The sequence below is a fragment of the Eublepharis macularius genome, chromosome 10 (genome assembly GCF_028583425.1).
Source record: "Eublepharis macularius isolate TG4126 chromosome 10, MPM_Emac_v1.0, whole genome shotgun sequence".
Classification (NCBI taxonomy): Eukaryota; Metazoa; Chordata; class Lepidosauria; order Squamata; family Eublepharidae; genus Eublepharis; species Eublepharis macularius.
In genome coordinates, this window is record NC_072799.1 from 70579007 (window position 1) to 70600209 (window position 21203).

The 21203-nt window shown below is 40.5% G+C and overlaps 1 protein-coding gene across 1 annotated transcript in view; it reads right to left on the bottom strand.

Annotated features, from left to right (window-relative positions):
• Positions 1-21203, bottom strand: part of GLRA3 (glycine receptor alpha 3) — a 74722-nt gene that overhangs the window by 23251 nt on the left and 30268 nt on the right. Inside the window, exons 4-6 of the mRNA XM_054990260.1 lie at positions 13042-13265; positions 10325-10407; positions 404-541 (exon numbers count right to left, since the gene is read on the bottom strand). Of these exons, the coding sequence (XP_054846235.1) occupies positions 404-541; positions 10325-10407; positions 13042-13265 (445 nt within the window). The remainder of the gene's footprint in view (positions 1-403; positions 542-10324; positions 10408-13041; positions 13266-21203) is intronic.

Here is a 21203-nt window from a genome sequence, read left to right on the forward strand (position 1 = left end):
TATTTATTATTGGTATATTTCCTGCTTCCTGCTCATGTAGAGTTTCTGGGAGTTTTGGGGAGTGATTAAAAACAGATCTTCAACCCTTCGATTCCTTTCCTTTTCCCACCTCCCGTATTGTCCCTTCTATACTCTAAAATGGAAAGAGGCCTAGTAAGAAAAGACATGTTTCTACTCCAAAACACTGGAGAAGAGATGTGCTTCCTCTGAATCATTCCCTGAGCTACCATTTGGGGCTGGCGTGGCAGCAGTATACATGCAGCACCTCTGCTCATGTGGCATGGCAGCTGCATGGTTTTGAATGTATTTTGAATGCATTTCTGACTTGTTTGTAGGATTAACATCACAGTAAACAGCAACAATTGCTTTTTCCAGTTGTTAGCAGACTGGATCATTCTCCTACCTGTGTTGTAGTTCTTGGTGCAGTAACATAAATCTTTCTCTTCTTTCAACAGAAACTGAGGCAAAGTGAGCCCGTCAGCTACTTGCACAGCGCCTTTTTCTTGCCACTCAAAGATGAGATCATTCATTGTGTATCCAACTAGAAAGCGAAGCAAAGCATGTAAAATACCGGCAAAGCAAGTGCAATTCCAATGCCGGCTGCCTATCAAAAATGAATAAAGTACGAGCATAGAAAGGTTCAAAAATCTATTCTTTGCCAAATCTATGTAATTTATATAGACTTCATGATAGCCGTATCTGTATTATGAATCTTCCCCCCCTAATTTTGTGAGAGATTACCTGGCAAATAAGTTTTCAGAAAACACAAATGTTGTAATAGTTTCATTACCTATGGCATTATCCTGATACAACAAATTAACACAAGTTGTGGCCTGAGAAGAGTTTATAGATTGGTACTACTCTTCCATTAACAATCATCATTACTAGGTAGAGTATGACTGTAATATTTAGCAAGTAATTAAGTTTGTGTATTTTATTTCTTCTTGCTAATGTGGAGTTTTTAAAATCATTGCTGTCAGTTTAAATGTAGTCTTCCAAGGAAAAAAGGAGGGAGCTGGATGGGTGAATGGAGTATGTTCTGATTGGATGGTAGCTGTATCCTAGGAAGTGGAGTGAACTACAGTTTTTAGTCTTTGCTGAGAGAAAGTGTTCATTCTGGGTAAAGCAGGCAAGCTTTTAGGGGTCTCATTCTGCTAAGTTCAGTGAATTTGTGCTGCATTCTGAAAAATTCTGTCAGGCAAATTGTGTGTGTGCCAGAGAGACAGAGAGAGAGAAAGGGAGAGAGGTTTAGGTGGGTATGCAGTAGCCATGTTGGTATGCAGTAGAAGAGCAAGATTTTAGTCTAGTGGCATCTTAGGGACCAACAAGATTTTCAGGGTATAATCTTTCGAGAGTCAGAGCTTCCTTCTTTATACACAAGAGGGGAGCTCTGACTCTTGACATCTTATACCCTGACAATCTTGTTGGTCCCTAAACTGCCATTGGACTCAAATCCTGAGAGAGTCTGTGTATATCTGAGTGAGAAACTGAGCTACCTAGTTCAGGCAAGATGTGTGTAAAGGCCTGAATGCATCTATGTCTGTTAGTGAAATCCTGTGTGGAAAATTAGTCTGCATAACTGTGTCTGTGAAAATACCATTAAGAAGATATAATTATATTTTAAACTGCCAAGCTTAAGAACTATTCTGGAACCAATAAACTTAGCAAAACTCTGCAACCATCACACTTATGTATTTATAAATAAATTCTACTTTTGTTTAAGAAAAAAAGATCATTATTTTTTTTCCTTACCTCTACCTCTATGTGCTGGCTGTTCTGTCACACTACTGTCTATAACAAAGCCTTCCTGTAGTACAAGCTAAGCAGAAGAGATCTAAAGTGAAAGCCTTTGGTGGCAACAAAAATGTTTTGGGGAGGCAGCAATATATAGGTCACACAAAACTTAAAAGGGCAAGTGTTCTTAAGGTATAAAGCTGGGTAAAGTAGAGAACACCTGAAGCTCTGTGTGAGTGGAAATATAAGGAGTATTGGTTGGGACCAGAGCCCTCCTGAGGTACAAGTTTAAGGTAATGTACAGATTGCTTAATTTCTAACAGTGTACAGAGTGCTTAATTTCTAACAGTGGAAGATGTTGGGTCTGGCCTTGATTTTGCCTGTGAAACATGACCTCTGTCTTTCTAATCTCAAATATGTCGATTCTAGCTGATTTCCCTCAATAGCAAAAGAAAGCATTTTGTTCTGTTATTACTCTGAGGGCAATAGTCTCCAAGACTTGGCAAACAGAATGATTTTGTTGCCCGAGATCCTTTCAACTAAAAGTGCAAGGGTTGAACCGGGAGCTTGTGGGGGGGCAGGGACATGGGGTGGTGCCTGCATTGTGTGTGCAATGATATCACTTCCAGGAAAAAAGGAAGTGATGTCATGTTGCCCTAGGAATTGCATGCAACAGCAATTTTAAAAAATCTCTCCCACTGCTACTCAGAGTAGCAGTGGGCAACAATGACAACCCTAGTACTTTAGTGTGTAAAGCATGTGCTCTAGGACTAAATTGTGCCTCAAATTAAGCCAGCGTGTTTGTATAATTAAAATACACAGTACTGATATAGAAAATGCCCTTGGTGATTGCATGTCACTTGCACACAATTTCTGAAATATAGCCTTTAATAATATAGTCTTTAGTGGTATCTTCCTTTAAAAGTAAGATTGGTTCGGCTGTTCACCAAATCTCCAGTCAGTAACAGTACAAGTTCTCTATCATCCACTTTGAAGGCTTCAATTCCAAATAGTTATCATGAAAATATTTATTGTTTTTAGTTTAGATTTTCATGCTGTTCTGTGTGATTTTTAAAACAAAAATCTGGCATGCATCCTTAGATGTAAACAAAATAGATTCAGCAAGTATATAATCTGACAGCCATATTTTTCAGTGTGCAGTATCGAATAATAAATTCACCAACGTTCCCTATAGAGCGGCCCTCCGATGTGTATCTTGTGTCTCACCGTGTATGCCTTGGATGTGTGTAAAACCAATTATCATTTGAAGCATGTAGATTATAGCCAAGAGATAAATCTCCAGAGTATAACTCATTGAACTGACAAGAAACAACTGCTGTGTCAAAATAGATTTTCCTAAATGAGATTCATTCATTTAATATGTGCTTTAATTATAATTTTCTGCCATAGCCACTAACTCCTTCTATGATACAATTCATTTAAATGTGGAAAAAATCATGGCACTTGTTAATATAGTGATTTCCTTTCCCAGATACATAGTGATGTGGCATGCACCTCTGCATTGCTATGTATGGAAATTACCAAGAAAATAACATTAGACCAGTTCAGTGTGAGACAGATGCAAATTACTTTACAGGCTTGACAATTTGCATTCTTATTTGTACAGTAACAACTTGTTTCCATTTGTACAGTTTCCAACTTTTACCACTATTTACAGAGGGTTGCTTTACCAACAGCTAGGCGTACTTACTGTCTAAAAATATGGCATTGCAGTGTCACATGTAACAGAAGCTTTCATAGATGAGTATCCGTATGTGAGGCAAACCCATCAAGAATCATGCAATTGTTAGCAATTGAACCTGCCCTCACGTTAATAAGGAAGCTTATGAATATGGCTGTATCATAAGCCGCTCTTCTCGTGTGTGTGTTAAACACAAAAACATTGCCTGGCAATGGCTGCCAACCCCCGGCTGGGAGATGGAAAATTAATGGCATGTGATGTGAGCCAGGAGGCGAGACTAGCTTTTAGTTCCACACCACCAGAGATGTGCAAAGTTCCTAAGACAATAGGGCCTTCCAGGAGTTTCTGAATTAATCACCCCCAGGGATTAATCAGGGATCTGATAAGACTCACCTCTCCCAGTCATTGTGGGTCATCAAACCAGTTTTTTACCTTTAGTAATACGCAGGAATGTTTAATCAAATCTTCCCAATTTTATTGTCTCACTCCTGAGACAGCCCTTAAGTTATTGTTTCTGGGCAGAAGACACAATCCTACCCCAGGGTACATTCCACAGTATAATTGGGCTGCACATAGTTGTGTGTGCGTTCTTTGGATCTGACACTCACCCTCATACATGTGTCTGAGTGTCTCATTTCATGCCACAAAGTGATCAAAGCTACTCTCTCATGGATGTCCCTTCTCTCTCATGGATGTACCAGTCTCTTCTGGACTGATAATTATCACCCGGCCCTGCAATCCTCTTCACTTTTCCTCCCTTTTCTTCCAGTTAGCTCTGAATGTGTGCTGTGTATTTTGTGTACAATTGGTCTTTATTATTTTATAAATAAAAACTCTTTTGGTTGAACATCTGCTTGTTTGTATTAAGAGTTCTCTAGAGGAACAATCCTCATATACATTGGTGGAAGATCTCACTTAGTTCGCCCCTCTTGCTGCTTCTCCTTGTACACTCGTTCCCCCAACTCACAAGACCATCCATTAGGGTAACACAACATGCACTAAAATAAGGAATGGGACAATTCTAGAATTCCTCAATCGACAATGAATAGGCCAACCCGTGATGAAGGAAATCTGTGAGCTGATTTGCTAATATCTTTGTTTTAATTTTAAAGCAATTGCAAGGAAAGCTGTAGAATTTGATCAGAGCTGCAGTACTGGCCGAGGTCTTTATTGACCTTCTCCCCACTTTTCTCTTGTTTTCTCACAAACCAGCTGGTAGCCCCCATGACAGGACCCACATAGGCATTTAATATCCTCCCTTCTTGTTTCAGCTCATACTAGAACGTTTGGTAGGAGGACATGACATTTTCACTGTTTTAAATATTTAAGACTGTACAGTCTGTTAACTCAGTCTGTTAACTCAATTGCCCTAATGCCAGTGTATTATTTAATAAGTCATCTGGCGCTTCTCCTGTAGGACCTCTGCACATGAGTTCTTCCTGCCAGCAATTTTGTCTCAGATTATTTTTAACTCACTGAACTCTTTGCTGTAGGGTAAAAGTTTTAACAAAAATGGCAAAAAGCAAGAAAAAATTATCTCTGTTCTGACCTTTGAATGTTCTTCATGGATGTTTTTTAAAAATTAGAAAAGATGCAGAATAAACTTGCATGCACATTATGAACTATATTGTTGTGAATTCACCTATCTTTTTAAATTTAGAGTATTAAAATCCAGAACAGGAAAAGTAAGAGCTAATAGGAAGCTTCAGATGATATAAAGCATGATGACTATCATTTAGGGACCTCTGAAATACCACAGGCCACAACCAAGGCAAATGGGACATGAGACATTTCTGATAGGGGCAAAGGGTCTCAGCCAATTAGGGAATGGCAACAGGAAGCAATTTTGACATGGCGACTGAGAGAGGTCCGGGTTCAATAGCACCTAAAAGTCCAACTCGATATCTAAGGTATGAATTTTTGAGAGTCAAAGCTCCAGGTGAGGTTTCGGGGCTACTTGTGGGTGACCCGGGTGGCTGTAGCCCACCCTTTACCCTCCTTCTTGCTAGTCTCACGTTGATCTTGGTTGGAAGAAAATAGAGACTGCTGGAAAAAGGGAGGAGGGGAAGATGAGAGGTAACAAGAGGGATAAGTTTGTTGTTTTTACTTTACCATGAGTGGCATGGAGGAAGGGGGGGGGGCAAGAGTATCAGGATGCCTTGACTACATAAGTATTGGAGGAGGAGTCTCTGGGTTGCAGCATGTAATGCATAAGAGATGAAAAAAGAACTGCTTTTCCCAAACAGCCTTTCTTCAACAGCATTGGCTTGTGCTGCTCAAAGCTCCCAGAGCATCTCTAGCTATTCCTTCCTTTCCGACTTTTGCACAACAGAAGCAGCTGGATTTGTGCTGGCTAGTAGCATGCTACTCTTCTATCCCTGGATTCCCAGGATGAAAGCAGACAGAGATATTCCCTGACTCTCTTTCCTCCGGTAAAATGAATAATCCATACAAATAATGCCAAGCAAAACAAGTGTTGAAAACTTTTCACTGCAGGGAGGAAAGACCTCACTGGGAAAACAAAATTCCCTCTCTCTCTCTCTCTCTCTCTCTCTCTGTGTGTGTGTGTGTGTGTGTTAACAGCTGCTTTATCAACCCAGGAAAAACTGAGAGAGCAATGTCGTACTTGAACAAACAAAACTACAGAAGGAGGAAGTTGAGGGGACACAGAGATAGGAAATGCAAAGCAGTCCCCCTTCCAAACAAAATAATCCTAACACTGGCTGATTCCGCACATGTTGGATAATGCACTTTCAATGCACTTTATCAATCATTTGAGGTGGATTTTTGTTCCGCACACAAAAAAATCCGTTCCAAATGATCTATAAAGAGGATTGGAAGTGCATTATCCAACGTGTGCAGAATCATTCACTATCTAGCTAAACTTTCCCCTGGCGTTCCACTTACATCAAATCTGATTGTACTGAAATTCCAATAGACCACGCCTGGGTGGGCCACCACCTCACAAAAGTGGCACAGGGCTTTCTTTCTCATACATGCACAACAGTAATATAGGAGAGAATGGCAGAAATATCCATAGCAAATAATTCCTGAATTATTTCTAGAAATTCTCCGGGTTAAACTCGGGATTCAGAAACAGTGCAATAGAGTAGAGATAAATTCCAGAGCAATAAAGGAACATGATAAAGCTGCTCATGGTGGAAGGTTATAAAATTATGCAGGGGTGGAGAAAGTAAACTGAACAGTCTGAATGTTTCCATAATACTAGGACTAGAAGTTATTCAATGAAGTTGACAGGTGATAGCATGTAATGGATAAAAGACAGGCAAAAGGAAATACTTCTCTCAATGACTGAGTTGTGGAATTCACAGTCAGTGGACCTAGTGATGGAATCCATTGCCAGTAAGGGCTGGTGTCTACACTTATGGTGTAAGTTACTAACCACTTTTATGAGCAATATTAATCACAAAGGCCACTAGCCTGTTCCTTTTCAATACAAAATGAACACAAGGATTGCACAAACAGAAAGTCCACACTCCCCTATGGGGAAGACGTCCCAAAATTGTCTCTTAATGAAGCAAGTCACTCCTTTTTACTTAATCACGGTGGTCAAATGATGAACACATTCCAATGACCAGCCCCCAGTCGGGAGATTCCACAAAGAGGATGCCAACCCTGCAGGGATGATGGAAAGCCACCATGCGCTCAACAGGGCGCAAGCTGAACTTCTGTTTCGTATCATCTTTATCAAGAGCGCTATATACTGGAGGTTGTGCAGTTCCACAAAGCTGCACTCTCTCCTCTAGCTCCGAAATGGATATCAATTGTCAGGTGTCGCGCCTGGAAGTACTTCTCTCAATGACTGCATTGTGGAATTCACAGTAAGTGGACCTAGTGATGGAATTCATTGCCATTAAGGGCTGATGTGGCATCCTGGTTAGAGCATCAGACAAAGGCTTGGGGAAACCAAGTTTGAATCCCTGCTGTGCCACGGAAGCTCACCAGGTGACCCCTGGCCCATCACAATCTGTCAGCCTTACCTACCTCACAAGGTTGTTATGAAAATAAAGTAGAGGAGGGGAGAATGATGTAAAAAGCCACTTTGGGCCCAAATAAGGAAGAAAAATGGGCTATAAACAAAAAAATAAATAATAAACATTCACTTTGGCTGTCCACTTGTTGGACCAAATGCTGGACTAGTCTAAGCCAGCAAGACGCTTCTTATTTTCTTGTGTTATGAATATGATGGGTAATCTTCTCACCATAGTGTCCATGTCACTGCAGTAGCATCATTCATTATCATCAGATACATTTCGATTCCACACATGTTGGATAATGCACTTCCAATCCTCTTTAGAGATAATTTGGAACTGAATTTTTCATGTGTGAAACAAAAAAAACCCACTTCTAAATGATTGCTAAAGTGCATTGAAAGTGCATTATCCAACCTGTGTGGAATCAGCAACAGTGTGCCAATAGTGCATGAAGTCTTTTCACAGACCTCAGTTGGACAGAGTGAGAATACAGTGAGATGGGGCCAAAGAGTGTGCTACAGAACTGACTGCTTTTTAAAACTGCGATTCTACATGCTTGACATAATGTAGTACCAGTGGGAAAGTGACGTGTTAGGAACCATGTCAGTCCAAACCACTCTGCACTGTTGAGGTTTCACAAGCTATAAGACATTTGGTAAGTTCTCTCTTCCAGTTTACCCTGTCCTTGGACTCCTATTATGGATCTCTTGAAGGCTGGTTGTTTGGAGAAGAATGAACAAGACATTTTTCTAGCAAATTGACTTTGGCAACACATATGTAACCCACAAGAGAGACATTGCCTTCTCCTAGTTTTTAGTAGAAATCTTTATATTTTGTACATGTTTATCCCACTGCTCTCCAATGAGCTCAGGGTGGTATGGATGGTTCTCACATCCCCATTTAACCATCACAACAAACCTAGATTAGGCTGAGTGACTATCCTATTCCCAAGGTCACCAGCAATCTTCATGGCAGAGTGCAGATTTGAGCTTGAGTTTCCCAGATCCTAGTCCAGTACTTTAACCACTACACCACACTATCTCTAAATATTGATAAAGCAAGGGGAAGGACTGTAGAAGGTTTTTAAGGCTTCCTGTATTGCTTTATCTTTCCCCCATGCTATTTTCCTTTGCTATAAATTCAGCACGTAGCATTTATTTCAAACAACTGCATACACGTTCCATTCTCTTGATTTTACTATGGACACAAACAGCCTAGGACACAGTGGGAGGATCTGTAGTGTTTTGCACAGTAAGTAATTATTCACAATGATCTCAATTGGATTAGACACTTGCCCTATAGTTCTCCAAGCGACTTCCTTGAGTTCTGCTCTCATTATTTTTTTACAATTGCTATTTAAGGCACAGGTTCCAGAGCAGCTTTGCTTTGCTGATTAAATCTAAGCAGATCTGTAACCATCCTGCTGTGGTTAAGAAATATCATCGTGTTGAGTATATTGATTTTACAACTTTCCCGCAAGGCACCCCAACAGCATGCCTCCAGGAGAGCTTGAAGTATGTAAGTCTTCCTGAAGAGTAGAATTCCTGAAGGTAAATATATAGTACAGATGATTTAAGTGTGATCGGAACATCACTGCGACAAACAAGCAGAAAAACAAGTGGCTAATACGATTTATTTTACATTACAGTTCATTTATTTCCTTCTAGTTTGGAAGATGATCATCGCTGCTACTTAAAATGAACACAGTATCTAATAACTGACAGTTTTGTGCCTTCTTTACCATCAGGACATTACAGATAACTACAGCTAAAATCCACTTAAGCTGTTCCATAGAAGAGGTGAGAAAGTAAGCATTAGTGATTTGAACTTCTCTCCACAATTCTGGGTTGCATTCAAGGAGAAGAAATTGACATTTTCCCAATCAGGAGATGCATATTCAGGTCCATAATTTAGAGAATGTTCTTCCCCACATTTGGAAATCAGTAGTATTATATGTTATTATTGGCAATGTACCTATATATGTTTGATCCTGCTATCATATTAACATGGAACACGATTAGACATGGGCACGAATGGAAAAAAACCCTGAACACCCTGTTCATCGTTCGTTGCCATCCACAAACAACGAACAACAAACATGGATGAACATGAACTGTTCCCGAACATGTTCGTGGGGGCCAGAACCCCCCCAACCCCCCCCCCCACTTAGCCCCCTCCCCTCAAACCCACTTACCTGGCCCTTTAAAGATCCCTTTAAACTATCAGCTGGCAAGCAGCAGGGGGGATTCCCCCCTGCCACCTGCCAGCTGATAGTTTAAAGGGCCCTGTCCTGGCAAAAACAGCAGAGTCTGCTGGCAGCTAGTTAGAGGAGTTACAAAAGAGACCTTCCCAATGTCCAATACCCACCAAATTTGCAGGGGACATAGTCCTCACTGTCCTCTGAAGACCCCCCCCCAAGTTTCAGAAAGGCACCCCAGGAAAGGCATGATCCATGGGTCTCCCCATTGGCTGTCATTTTCTCTTCACAGTAGCAAAATCGGGACTCTCTGCTGGAAGTACTTTGAAGGGTTAAAGCCAGAAGGAAAGCCAGAAGGAGTTCAGACAGAGTTCAGTCCCTCCCTGCCTCTGGTTGCCAAGGGGATGGATTGCAGGTGCCAGACTGTCTGGCTTGACTAACAGCTGCCGAAGGCAACAAACAGCTTGCAATGACCACCTGTTCATTTAGGATGGAGCCTCACAAACAGCTTGTTTGAGAACAGCAGATTAGGCTGTTTGTGGGTTTTTTTCTGTTCATAATGCTGTTTGTGCCCATATCTAAACATGATGCAGCCAAATAAGCAAGAACTTTTCTACGGAAGCTCCTGATGTAATGGTTTTTAAGGTATAGCAGGACTCTGTAGTATGGATATGAGAAGACTGTATTCATACTTACAGCTTTCCAGCTGCATTATACATGTTTGGACATCCATTGGAAAATTTTTGAGATCCATTGGACAGGAGAGTATTAAAGTCAGTCTGAAAGAATACAAAGCAGCCATTATAAAGCATTTTTTTGACAGCACACATCTCTTCACATACAAAACTAGTATATGCACACAGACTACCAACATAGAACAGAGGCTTAGCATGAGGCAGATAAATAATCATTCAGTAGATAGAAAATAAGCTGAGAATGGCATTTGGAAAATGACAGATATGGATCCAAGCTACTTAACCTAATAAGGAAAAAAATGTAAGTCTGCAGTCCCATGAACACTTACATGGGAATTGACCTCATGAACCTCAGTGGCTCTCATCTCTGAGTAAAAAATGCTCTGTCTGCACTGTTTTCACATTGTCCACTCAGAGCAATTCATATTTGGTTTTGGCTGTACTGTGGAATCTGCAGCCTAATCCTGTAACTTCATGTTAGTGGCTAACACTATTACAGCTCATACAACATCTAAACATTGTAACAAGAGCTACTCCTAACTGACCCTTTATCATAAGGAAAGCTGATCCTTTATGACAAGAAAAGGGTTGCTCGAATATCTTTTCTCTGTGACAGCCAAATGGATTCTATGGAGGAATACCCATGGAGAATACAAAGGATGCTGTACTGGAAATCAAATCTATGAAGGTTCACTTGCAACAATCCAAGTTTTCGGCATGCCCCACAACTTATGGTTCTTCTCAACCACTTTTTTTTTACTGCTGAGACTAGGGCTGGCTCTGCCAAGCTGACAAAGGCAGCGTCATGGATTTTTAAAATCAAATGGGAGCCAAGGGGCACACGTTAATCAAGAAGAATGTCTCTCTCTATGCCCTGTCCCCATTTGGTGATATTACAGGTATAAAAGGCTATCATTGCATATAGAAAAAGGCCATTACAATCAAACCCTGAAGGAAACATAAGACGTAAAACATGAATGTCATCATTAAAATACCTAAAACTTAAAATACTCATCAAGTGAAAACATTTCACCCTTCGAACGCAGCTTTCGCTCATATTTTTGTAGTTGCCAGAGCAAACAGTGGCACTCTGTATGAGACAAGTGGGTCAGCACCTGAAAGAAGAAAGATCAGCTTCTCTCCTTCTGAGGAACAGTCTAAGTCCCTTAAAAGTGCTTTGAGAAATTTGGTTCTAGTCTCCATGTAAAGAAAGCAAGACAGAATATGTAGTCTCAAAAACCCACATAAGACTTCAAATCCACGTCTGATTGATAGTAAGCAAGTCAGTAGGCACGGAGACTGGCACCTACTCCAGAGGAAGTATATGTCCCGTTTGTTTTTTGAGCCACAATTGAGCAGATGATCCGAAACACCACAAATTGAAACCATCCGTCTATGCTCATGCACTGTTCATAGATCATTCCTCAACATTTATTGGATTTTACACTCCAGCACAGTCCTCTGCCCATGTAGGTCTATGATGCCCAACACTGGCTGAGGAATATCTCTGTTGAACATCAATAAAAATTATTCTCATTTTTGTCTAATTCAAACTTGGTAGTGGTGGAAAGTGCCATCAGGTCACAGGTGACTTTTGTCAACCCCTGCTGGATTTTTCAAAGCAAGAGACTAAAAGAGGAAGTTTGCCATTGCCTGCCTCTGCATAACCACCCTGGTCTCTTTTGGAAGTCTCCCATTCAATTATCTAACCAAGGCTGATCCTGCTTAGCTTCTAAGATCTGACAAGATTGAACTTGCTTGGCTATCAATGTCAGGGCCAATTCAGACTTTCTTGAGGTATATTTAATTTTGCTCCTATTATCTTTATTAGTTAACTTGACTCTGGATTGTTGCTATAACTTAATGGCAGTTAAGGAAAAATGCAATTCTACACAACTATTGTTTATTTGAATTCCTTTTAAAGGATTTAATAGTCCCATACCCACTGTTTTGGTAGGTTGGGGCATATTGTGGTTAATCCCTGTTAATGTGAGAAAACAAATGTTACTCCATCACTTCACTCATTCTGCCATCCCTAGAACTGCAACCAAATGGAAGAAAATCATTAGGAGAAGACTCTCATCTAAAATTTTGGTTCACTAACATGAAAAAGGCAAACATTTTTATTACTATAGCAGTGTCCTTCCATATTTACATCTCTTAACTGAAAGATGTGGGCTGGATTCAGACAGATTTTTCACTCAATCTCACCCAATTCTCAACCAATGGTTTCTGTCCATGCAATTTTTATGATCTCTTTGGTGGCCAATGAGGACTGCATCTTCCCTTTTTCAATGATGGAGAAGCAGGTTGGATTATATTAAGCAATATACTTTTGAGGAAACATTAGATCCAATGGTGCCCTTCCAGAAACAATCTTCCACGAATGGAAGGCATGCTTCCATCAATGGAAGATGCTTGATAATAGGAATCTTTCCACAGATGGAAGTTTCTCAGAGTAAGTATGCTTTGAGGAACTTAGGCTAGAATGGCAGTCTAGTAATGCACCAGGTATAGAAATAAATAAGGGCACCATTAGATACAATCCACTGAAAGAAAATTCAGCCCAATGAGATGATTGGGCCGATTCAATGATACAATTGAACCTCTACTCAATTTCTTAACTGAATGTAATATTTTCAGATGGTTAAAAGAAATCAGGCTGTATCATTACCTCATTGTTCCTATATAAAGTCAGATCCTTTTTTTACAACTTACCTGATAGAATAAAGGACATTTCCATTTTTAAAAATTCGTAGCAACTTGTTGTCTGTAGTTACTTCATGAAAGTTGGCACCCTTTTCATTGGCAAAGAATAAGTCGGGCTTCCAAATAGAATCCAACATGGAGGGATCTAGATCTAACGAATCATCTGGATATTCGCTATAAGCAAGACGTGGATCATTCCAGTTCTGACGGAGAAAGATGTTTACTCGATAATCCTAAACGAAAAGCAAAAGTACTCAAGAGAACTCTTACGTTTTATTTAGTTTTTTATTTAACCATCAAGTATTATGAGTTAGGAATTTTACTATCTTCATTTTTTAAATCAACGTAACACTCTTTAAGTTACTGTTCTTAGAAAAAAGTGGCTGTCTTCAACTATCCTTTTCAGTTATTAAAACAGTATTTTATATGTACTTTGTTTTATATACTTTTAAAATGTTGAAATGTTTTAATGGTCTGACGTTTGCCATGTCAGAGACCCTATTTGGGTGGAAAGGCAGCATGAAAATGTTTTAAATAAAGATTAAAACAAAGATACAGAAATTCTGGAATGCCAATGACCACATCTGAACTAAAGTCCAAATTATATATTTCTTAAAAAATGGTGAAATCCTGGTGATCTCAAATTAACAAAATGAGCACTGTTCTCATATGCTAGATACTGATGGAGCACAAAGCTTAAATGTCTGAGTAATATCTATTCTTTTGTGTAAACACAGAACACAGTTACATTTCCAAAGTAACTTCATTTTGCTTCATTTTAAGGGGATTATTAAATAAAACCTTAGTTATCCATTTTCTGCTCTAATTTTGTATTCACAGGACCTAAGTTCTTATATGACATGAAAACAAAAGTCTTTGTGACATTTTCAGTCAAGACTATCAGGTACATCCTGATAGTTGGCTACTCTACCACCATTTTGACCCTTCACAGAACTTAGCACACTAGCTGCAGGAGGAGAAGTGGTTCCTGTGTCCTCGGCTTGACTCCTAGAGATGGTCATGCCTCCTTCCTAGAGCAAGGATCTACCTTGGTCCTCTGAACCTTTTATAAGACTGGTTCTTTCTTTCTTTCTTTCTTTCTTTCTTTCTTTCTTTCTTTCTTTCTTTCTTTCTTTCTTTCTTTCTTTCTTTCTTTCTTTCTTTCTTTCTTTCTTTCTTTCTTTCTTTCTTTCTTTCTTTCTTTCTTTCTTTCTTTCTTTCTATTATTCTGACTTGCATTTGTTTCAAATGCTCTTTAATCTTCTTGACAAGGTATGTGTATACCTTTCTTGACTGTTTATACCATACCATCCTTATTTAGAACTTTTGTATACCCCTGATTGGCCAGAGAAAAAGTAACAATTGGTGCTGACAGAATTGTTTGAGAAGTTGAAGTTTGAAGTCTGACAAGGAGGGTCCAGTCTAGTAATCATCTGTGTGAAGAAAAAGGAAAAGTTTTCCCTAACTGAGACAACTTTAGGTTTTTGGAACAGTTAAAATACTTGTGTGAATGCCAGCACTGATTTACACAGACAAGTTAGAATGGGGGGGGGGTGTTGTTGGTGAAGGAAGTGGGCAGTAAAAGGAGATTCCCCTTCAGCCAAGCGATCAGGATTATGTCTTTTGGGGAAGAATAATTCCTGCCCAGTGTCTAAAAAGGGGAGGTTGGCTCTGAGGAGGACCCTAGGTCTGGTGTAAAGGGAAAGAGTGCTATATTGAATTCAGAACACCTAAGCTGTAAAGTGAACTCTATGAAGGAACCTTTTTAAAGTAACTTAAGTCTGAAACTACCAACCTCTCACTTTTAAGATCTGGAACTATTGAAACTAAACTTTAAGAAGATTATTGTGCCTAATACTTCTGAAGTATTCTTTTCTACAATCAAAAGTTAACTCAGCTTTCCTTTCCCTGCCTACCTATTCACCAAGTCTGTCTGTTTAATAAACATGCTGTTTCCTTTTGAATTTTACTCAGTCTCTAGTGCCATTTCATTTAAATAAGAGGTGGGCTCTTGCTTCTCCTCTACCAAATATTTGGACTTGAATATAAGCCAAATATATATATGTTTTAAAGAGTGGGACAAAAAGACCTTAAGATCTTACCCAGAGACATGCTCCCATAGGCTGCCCAGCCACAGCAAACAATCTTGACTATTTTGGAGAGAAAATTTGCCTTCCAGTGGGGAAGTGAGTGGGGTTTATGTAATAGCCCACTAGGGTTGTCAAGTGCTGGTTAGAAAATTCCTAGAGAATTGGGGGTGGAGCATGGAGAAGACAGGGTGTAGGGACAGGAGGAACCTCAGCAACATATAATGCCATAAAGTCCACTTTCCAAAGCAGCCATTTCCTCCAGGGGAACTGATTTCTGTAGTCTAGCAATCAGTTGTAATTTCAGGTACCACTCAGAGTTTGGCAATCCTATTTAGATACCTGATTGATTGATGTTCATGGCATATTACACAATTACATAAACAAAATGCCCTCTTTCACAAGAAGTTTACAGTCTAAATATTTGTAATGGCAGAGCCAGGAAAAGGAGTAGAACAAGCTGATCAAGGGCAATAGAGGGTATGTGAGCAAACATATGTTCAACCTTTCCACACAGCCTTTATACACTTCTTTGGCTGCTGGTTGCTAGTGGATTTTTTGGGCATTTCAGACATACAACCGGTTTAGCTGCTGGTTGCTAACAGTTTTTTTTAAACCTTTTCATGCATGGCCACTTGTATCCTGTTTGAAATGCAGTGTTGAACCTTTTTTTTTTTAAAAAAAGTATTTTCTCCCATTATCAAGTGTCCTGTGGACTTTGATCCACTACAGTTCACTGTCTGAAATGTCAGCAGCACTTTAGCTGGTGCTGCCTTTTTATTTTCTTGCCTTTTTCCAGTGCATTCTACATTTTAATATATAGTGTGATTAGTGCTATAGTGCTATAGCATTGTAATGATAGGCATAGCAGGTTCTATAGCATTGTAATGATAGGCGTAGCAGGTTCTCTCTAAATCCTCAGTTTTCATTTTAAAAAGCAAGTCTCTAGGCCCTTTCCCTTATATATGTCAGTGAGGAAAGAAGCTGGAGACTTACTTATTAAAAAATGAAACCTGGTAATTCAGAGAGCCTGCTATACCTATCATTACAACACTATAGTGTTGTAGCAATATTTTGTATAATTTTTTTAAAAAAATTACATCAACTCTGGCGCCCTACAGGAGGGAGGAGGTATAGCCACTTCTGGCACCAGAAAAACGGCACTGTTTGAAATGGTCACAGTAATTCATGTATAGTTAATAAACAGGTATAAATGCTTTTGAAAGTACCACATCCACATCACTTTACACAGAGTCAGGGCAGCAATCGATAACAACTGGGTTAAAATAGAAATATGAAATGGACTATCAATTGTGCTACGGAGGGGAGCTCGTAGTTTTCTGGACAGTTATTTATCTGTTGCTTTTTAAACTTTAAATTTTTCATTTTGATTAACTTTTGAGTCCCTTATGAGAGAAATAAATAAATAAATAACATTTCCCAATAATGGACTACCATTCTGCTGTTGAAGCAAGGAAATGATTTGCACATTTGTACATAGATGTGCGTATTGAATAAATGGCATGTGTGTTTGCAGTGTGCAAATCATGAGTTACAACTATCAATGGAAGCCTTAGTGGAACTTACCGGTTATATTTTGATATAATAATTCCCCCTATTTCTTCCTCACATCTTAAGTCCTTAAAAAGGCAGTGGGGAGTACACCACTTAAATATTTTTATCCCCCTTTTTTCTGATAAGTCCACACCTCTTGCATGTGACAGAGAGCATTTACTGACTATCTTGAGTGACCGTTTGCCTGATGCATTTTGACAGCCTTATCATCCTTAGAAACTAGCCAGTGAATTAACCCCTAGAGCTATCTTCTTCTTCTTGCAGTTTCTATAATAAAGCCTATGATGATGTTCATTGAAATCTGATCATTTTGGAATTTAGAGATGACCTCCTCTGCTATTCTTCTGGGGTACCAATCATTCAAGCAACTGTCCATGTGTTTGTTTGCTTAGTATTACTGCAGAAGTGATCCTGCTAATTTTTTTTTTAAAATTAGCTTTAGAGTAAAGTCATCTCTGCAGTCATTTGAGAACCAGCAGTCTGTGAGGAATATTTGTCATTTCCTAACTGTGCGCTGTACATAACAAAAACTGGCAGCACTGTCACCAGGGTAATTCACAACAGTCATGTTAATTTCGTCAAGGTCATTCAATCACAGGACCTTGCATTTTTCATTTTAAAGAAGAATAGGCCTGTGCTAAAATGATTGCTTTCCCTGTTGCATTGGCCCCAGAAGGGATTTTTTCTCCTTTCCCTTGTTGTCTTTGTTTTGTCCTTCATTCTTCATCTCAAAAATATCTTGGCACTCACTTACTTGTTTGAGTCTTTCCTTCTTCTTTGGAGTAGTACTTCAGTGAGTATAATAGACTCAAAGGGAGTCGTGGCTAGAGATGGGTACGATCCGCATTACGATCGAAAAAAAAACCAAGATAATGGCGATCACGCGATCGTGACCTGGCGGATCATGATCATCCATGGCCAACGATTCAGCAATCGGGAGAGGCCTGGATTGGGGCGTCCGGGCTCGGATCAGGGATCCAGACACTCCAGCGCCAGCAATCTATTCCCCTGGCAACGGATCCAGGGGAATGCCTGAGCTGTGTTTGCCCTCCTTCTGTTGCCCTGGAAACCCGAATGGAAGCCCAGCTTTCCTTGATCAGCAAGGCTTCCTTCCAACCACGGAGCAGCAAAGCAGTCACAAGTTGGGAGAAGACACCCAGAGGAGGGAGGGGGAAGGGGGTGTTCTGTAGCCATGGGCACTCCAATCTCATCTCTGCAAAGCCTGATAGGCAGCTTTGACGGCCAAATACAGACATCCAAAACACAAACACAGATGCTGTCGGCATCACCTAACTTCCTAAGTTCATCCTCATCACTTGATTGAGAAAGATAGATTCTGCATTGTACGGCAACTGTTAAAGGTGTAAAAACCTAGCCAGAAAAAATATACTGGCTGTCCTAGACATTTAAAGAGCCTCCTGGGGCTAAACCTTCTGTAAGGCCTGATAGCAGAAGGAGAAAAAACAGCTGTCCATTTAAAAGCCACAGAATATAAATGATGTATACACCTTTTACTGCATGAGTTTATTCATTTATATATGTATTTACAGCATATATTGATTATATTGAGAGTTCTAGATATAATTTTTGGATAAACAGATCAGTTGACTTTATTTCTTTGGTTCCCTTGCTCGTTTAGCCCCTGTTATCCCCATTGCTTGTTGGGGAACACCTCTTTTAGGTTGCTTACTACTAGAGATGGGCCTGAACTAGAAAAATGGCACTTTGTTGCAGTTCGTGATTCGTCACATTTCATGAACCATGAACCACCAACTGGTATGAAGTTGCTCCCCAGGGTCTCAGGCAGAGATCTTTCACCTAACTTATTGCCTTGTTCTTTTGACTGTAGATGCTGGGGCTTGAACCCTGGACCTTCTGCTTACAAAGCAGGTGCTTTCCCACCAAACCCTTCATCATTTCGAGCCCCCAGTACAGTTACATGTACAACAAACCACTTAAGAAAATGCAGTGATGGGAACAGAATGCTTTTTAAACTTCTGCCCGTCAAACATCTGTGAAGGCTGAAGACTTGTGGTATAAAACCAGGACTAATTCCTGTACCTAAGGACTAGACATGAATACATCTGTGTTCAAAAATAACTACGAATGAGGAAACGTAAAAAAAATGCAAGAATTATGTTCACCTTTATGTTCATCCTGTAACGATCCTGTTTCTATTGAGTGGTAGATATATTGTTGACTCAATTGTGTTCAGGAAACAAAGACATATACATATTCCCGAAGCAACTGCAGAAGTATTTTTATCATCTGACAGTACCAAAGCTCAGAAGAGCTTTTACACTGGCAAGAATGAATGCCCTTCTCTCGGCAGTTTTGGGAAAGTACCATACGCTAACAGAATATGCAGATGGCCATATGATAAAACTGAAGCCATTGAGCATATGATTATAGAGTGTCCCATATTTAATGAGCTGAGGGCTAGCTTAATCATCCCTCTACATAAAAATATGAAACCACTTAATATGAGAACCCGGGAACGTGGTTACTATTGGATAAAAATGATTCCGTTACTCTTTCTGTGGCAAAATATATAGGGGCAATAATTAAACATCAAAGACATGATATCAAGTAAGGTTCTTCCCATTTTAATTTCTGCTTAAGGCAATAGCTGTATGAGCCAGTACTAGATAGACAGATAGATAAATAGACAGACAGAATGAATGAATGAAGGTTCTTTATCTGGTGAGTCAACACTGTGTATGCATAAAAGTGATGTTTAGTTTTCATGTGGGAATAACTTTTGAATGGTGTCCCCTTTTCATTTATCATGTGTGCTTAGGGTTGATCATTTCATAGATGAATTCATCCTGCTGATTCAATTTTGAATGCAATGTGGCTTCTGCAGGGCTGGCTCCAGCGTCGCTGGCACCTGAGGCAGCTTAACGGCTGCCTCTGTGCATGTGCTGGACTGTGTGATGACATCACTGCATGTGACATCATCATGCAGGGCTGGTGCATGTACAGGGGGCCTTCCAGCCCTCCCATTCAGTTGCTCTGTGGGCCAGGTGTAGCTGGGCGCCCTGGCTGCTGGCTGCACCTGGCCCGCAGAACAAGTGAACGGAGGCTACGCACTCAGCTGCCCCATGCTGCCACTGCCAGCACGTGTTCCTGGCTGGTGGCAGCGGCAGCGGCAGCAGTTCCGTGGCACACACCCCTGCCCCTGGGCTGGTGCCCCCTCCAGTACCTTGCGCCCTGAGGCATCTGCCGGGCCGGCCTCAATGGGCGGGCCGGCCCTGGGCTTCTGTTGTGATCATGTATATTTCTACTGTTGCCTTTATTGTGTCTGTCCCTTTCCTTTGCTTAAGTTTTGAACAGATTAAGACCACAAGAAATATTCTATATGTAAAAACAATTCAAAACTTGGCTGACCAAAAAGAAAGTTGGAAGAAAGTCCCCCCACACACACACACACACCAAAAGTGTTTAGCATAGCTCTTTCTCCAACAATGTATTTATTCTAAAGGGTGTTAATTTCAACTGGGTATCTAGATGATTTTGTCCTGAGCACTCACCTGTAAATCCCTGTTCATCAGTATAATGCAACTTTTTAGCTTCCAACTGTGTTAGGGGACTACAACCTAGCACTTTAGCCGTGCCCTTAATAGCAACTTGATGTGTGGATATCAGCAAACAATGGCTATTAGAGCTGTGCAATCCAGGATTCATGAACCAGCTAAAATAGCTGGATTTATGCTGATCTGGCACAATCTGGCTATGCTGGATCATATTGGAGAATTCTGGATCAGATCTGGGAAGCTGGACTCTGATGGGCTGGATTATTTGGCCATAGTAAGCCACAAGTAAGATTTGTGCTGTGGCAGGCGTGTGGCGCGAGGCTGGTGAGGGACAGGATGCAGCAGGCAGAGTGGATTCCAAGCACATCCTGCCCCTTGGGCAAGCTTCAAAAGAGCCCTTCAAAACATGAAAAGCTGGCAGCTGCAGAAGGGGCAGAGCAGCAGCGAGCAAGCTGCAGCACAAAGTGCAGCTATGCTCTGCACCACAGCAGGAGGGTGGCACGAGGAAATTGGGGGACAGGAGGCAGCAGACAGAGAGTGGATTCCAATCCCATCCCACTCTTCCACCCCTCCCCAAAAGCCCCAAAAAAGCTGTTCAAGCTACAGCTGGCTGTCTTTGGAACTCTGCAGATCCAGCGAGCCTCATCCTCCCTTTCTTAATTTTGGTATTCTCTGGTTTGAAATTGGGCTTCTCTAGTTTGACATAGGTTCCCTTACACTAATTTGGTTCTATTGGGACTTGTTTGGTTCAACTTGGGACTTGTTGGTTCAACTTGTATTGGGGCTGGCTTTTGGCCACAGGTTGCCTTTGCTTAAGGTTTCCGTTTATCTGGAAAGCCTTGGAAATGTTTCCTTCATAGGAAACAATGGAGAGTGGCTGGGGGCAGATTGTTCAGGGGCTCATAGAATAGGACCCCGGAGTCCAATCTTTCTGAAACTTGAAGGTTCTTTAATGGACAGGATCCCAGAAAAT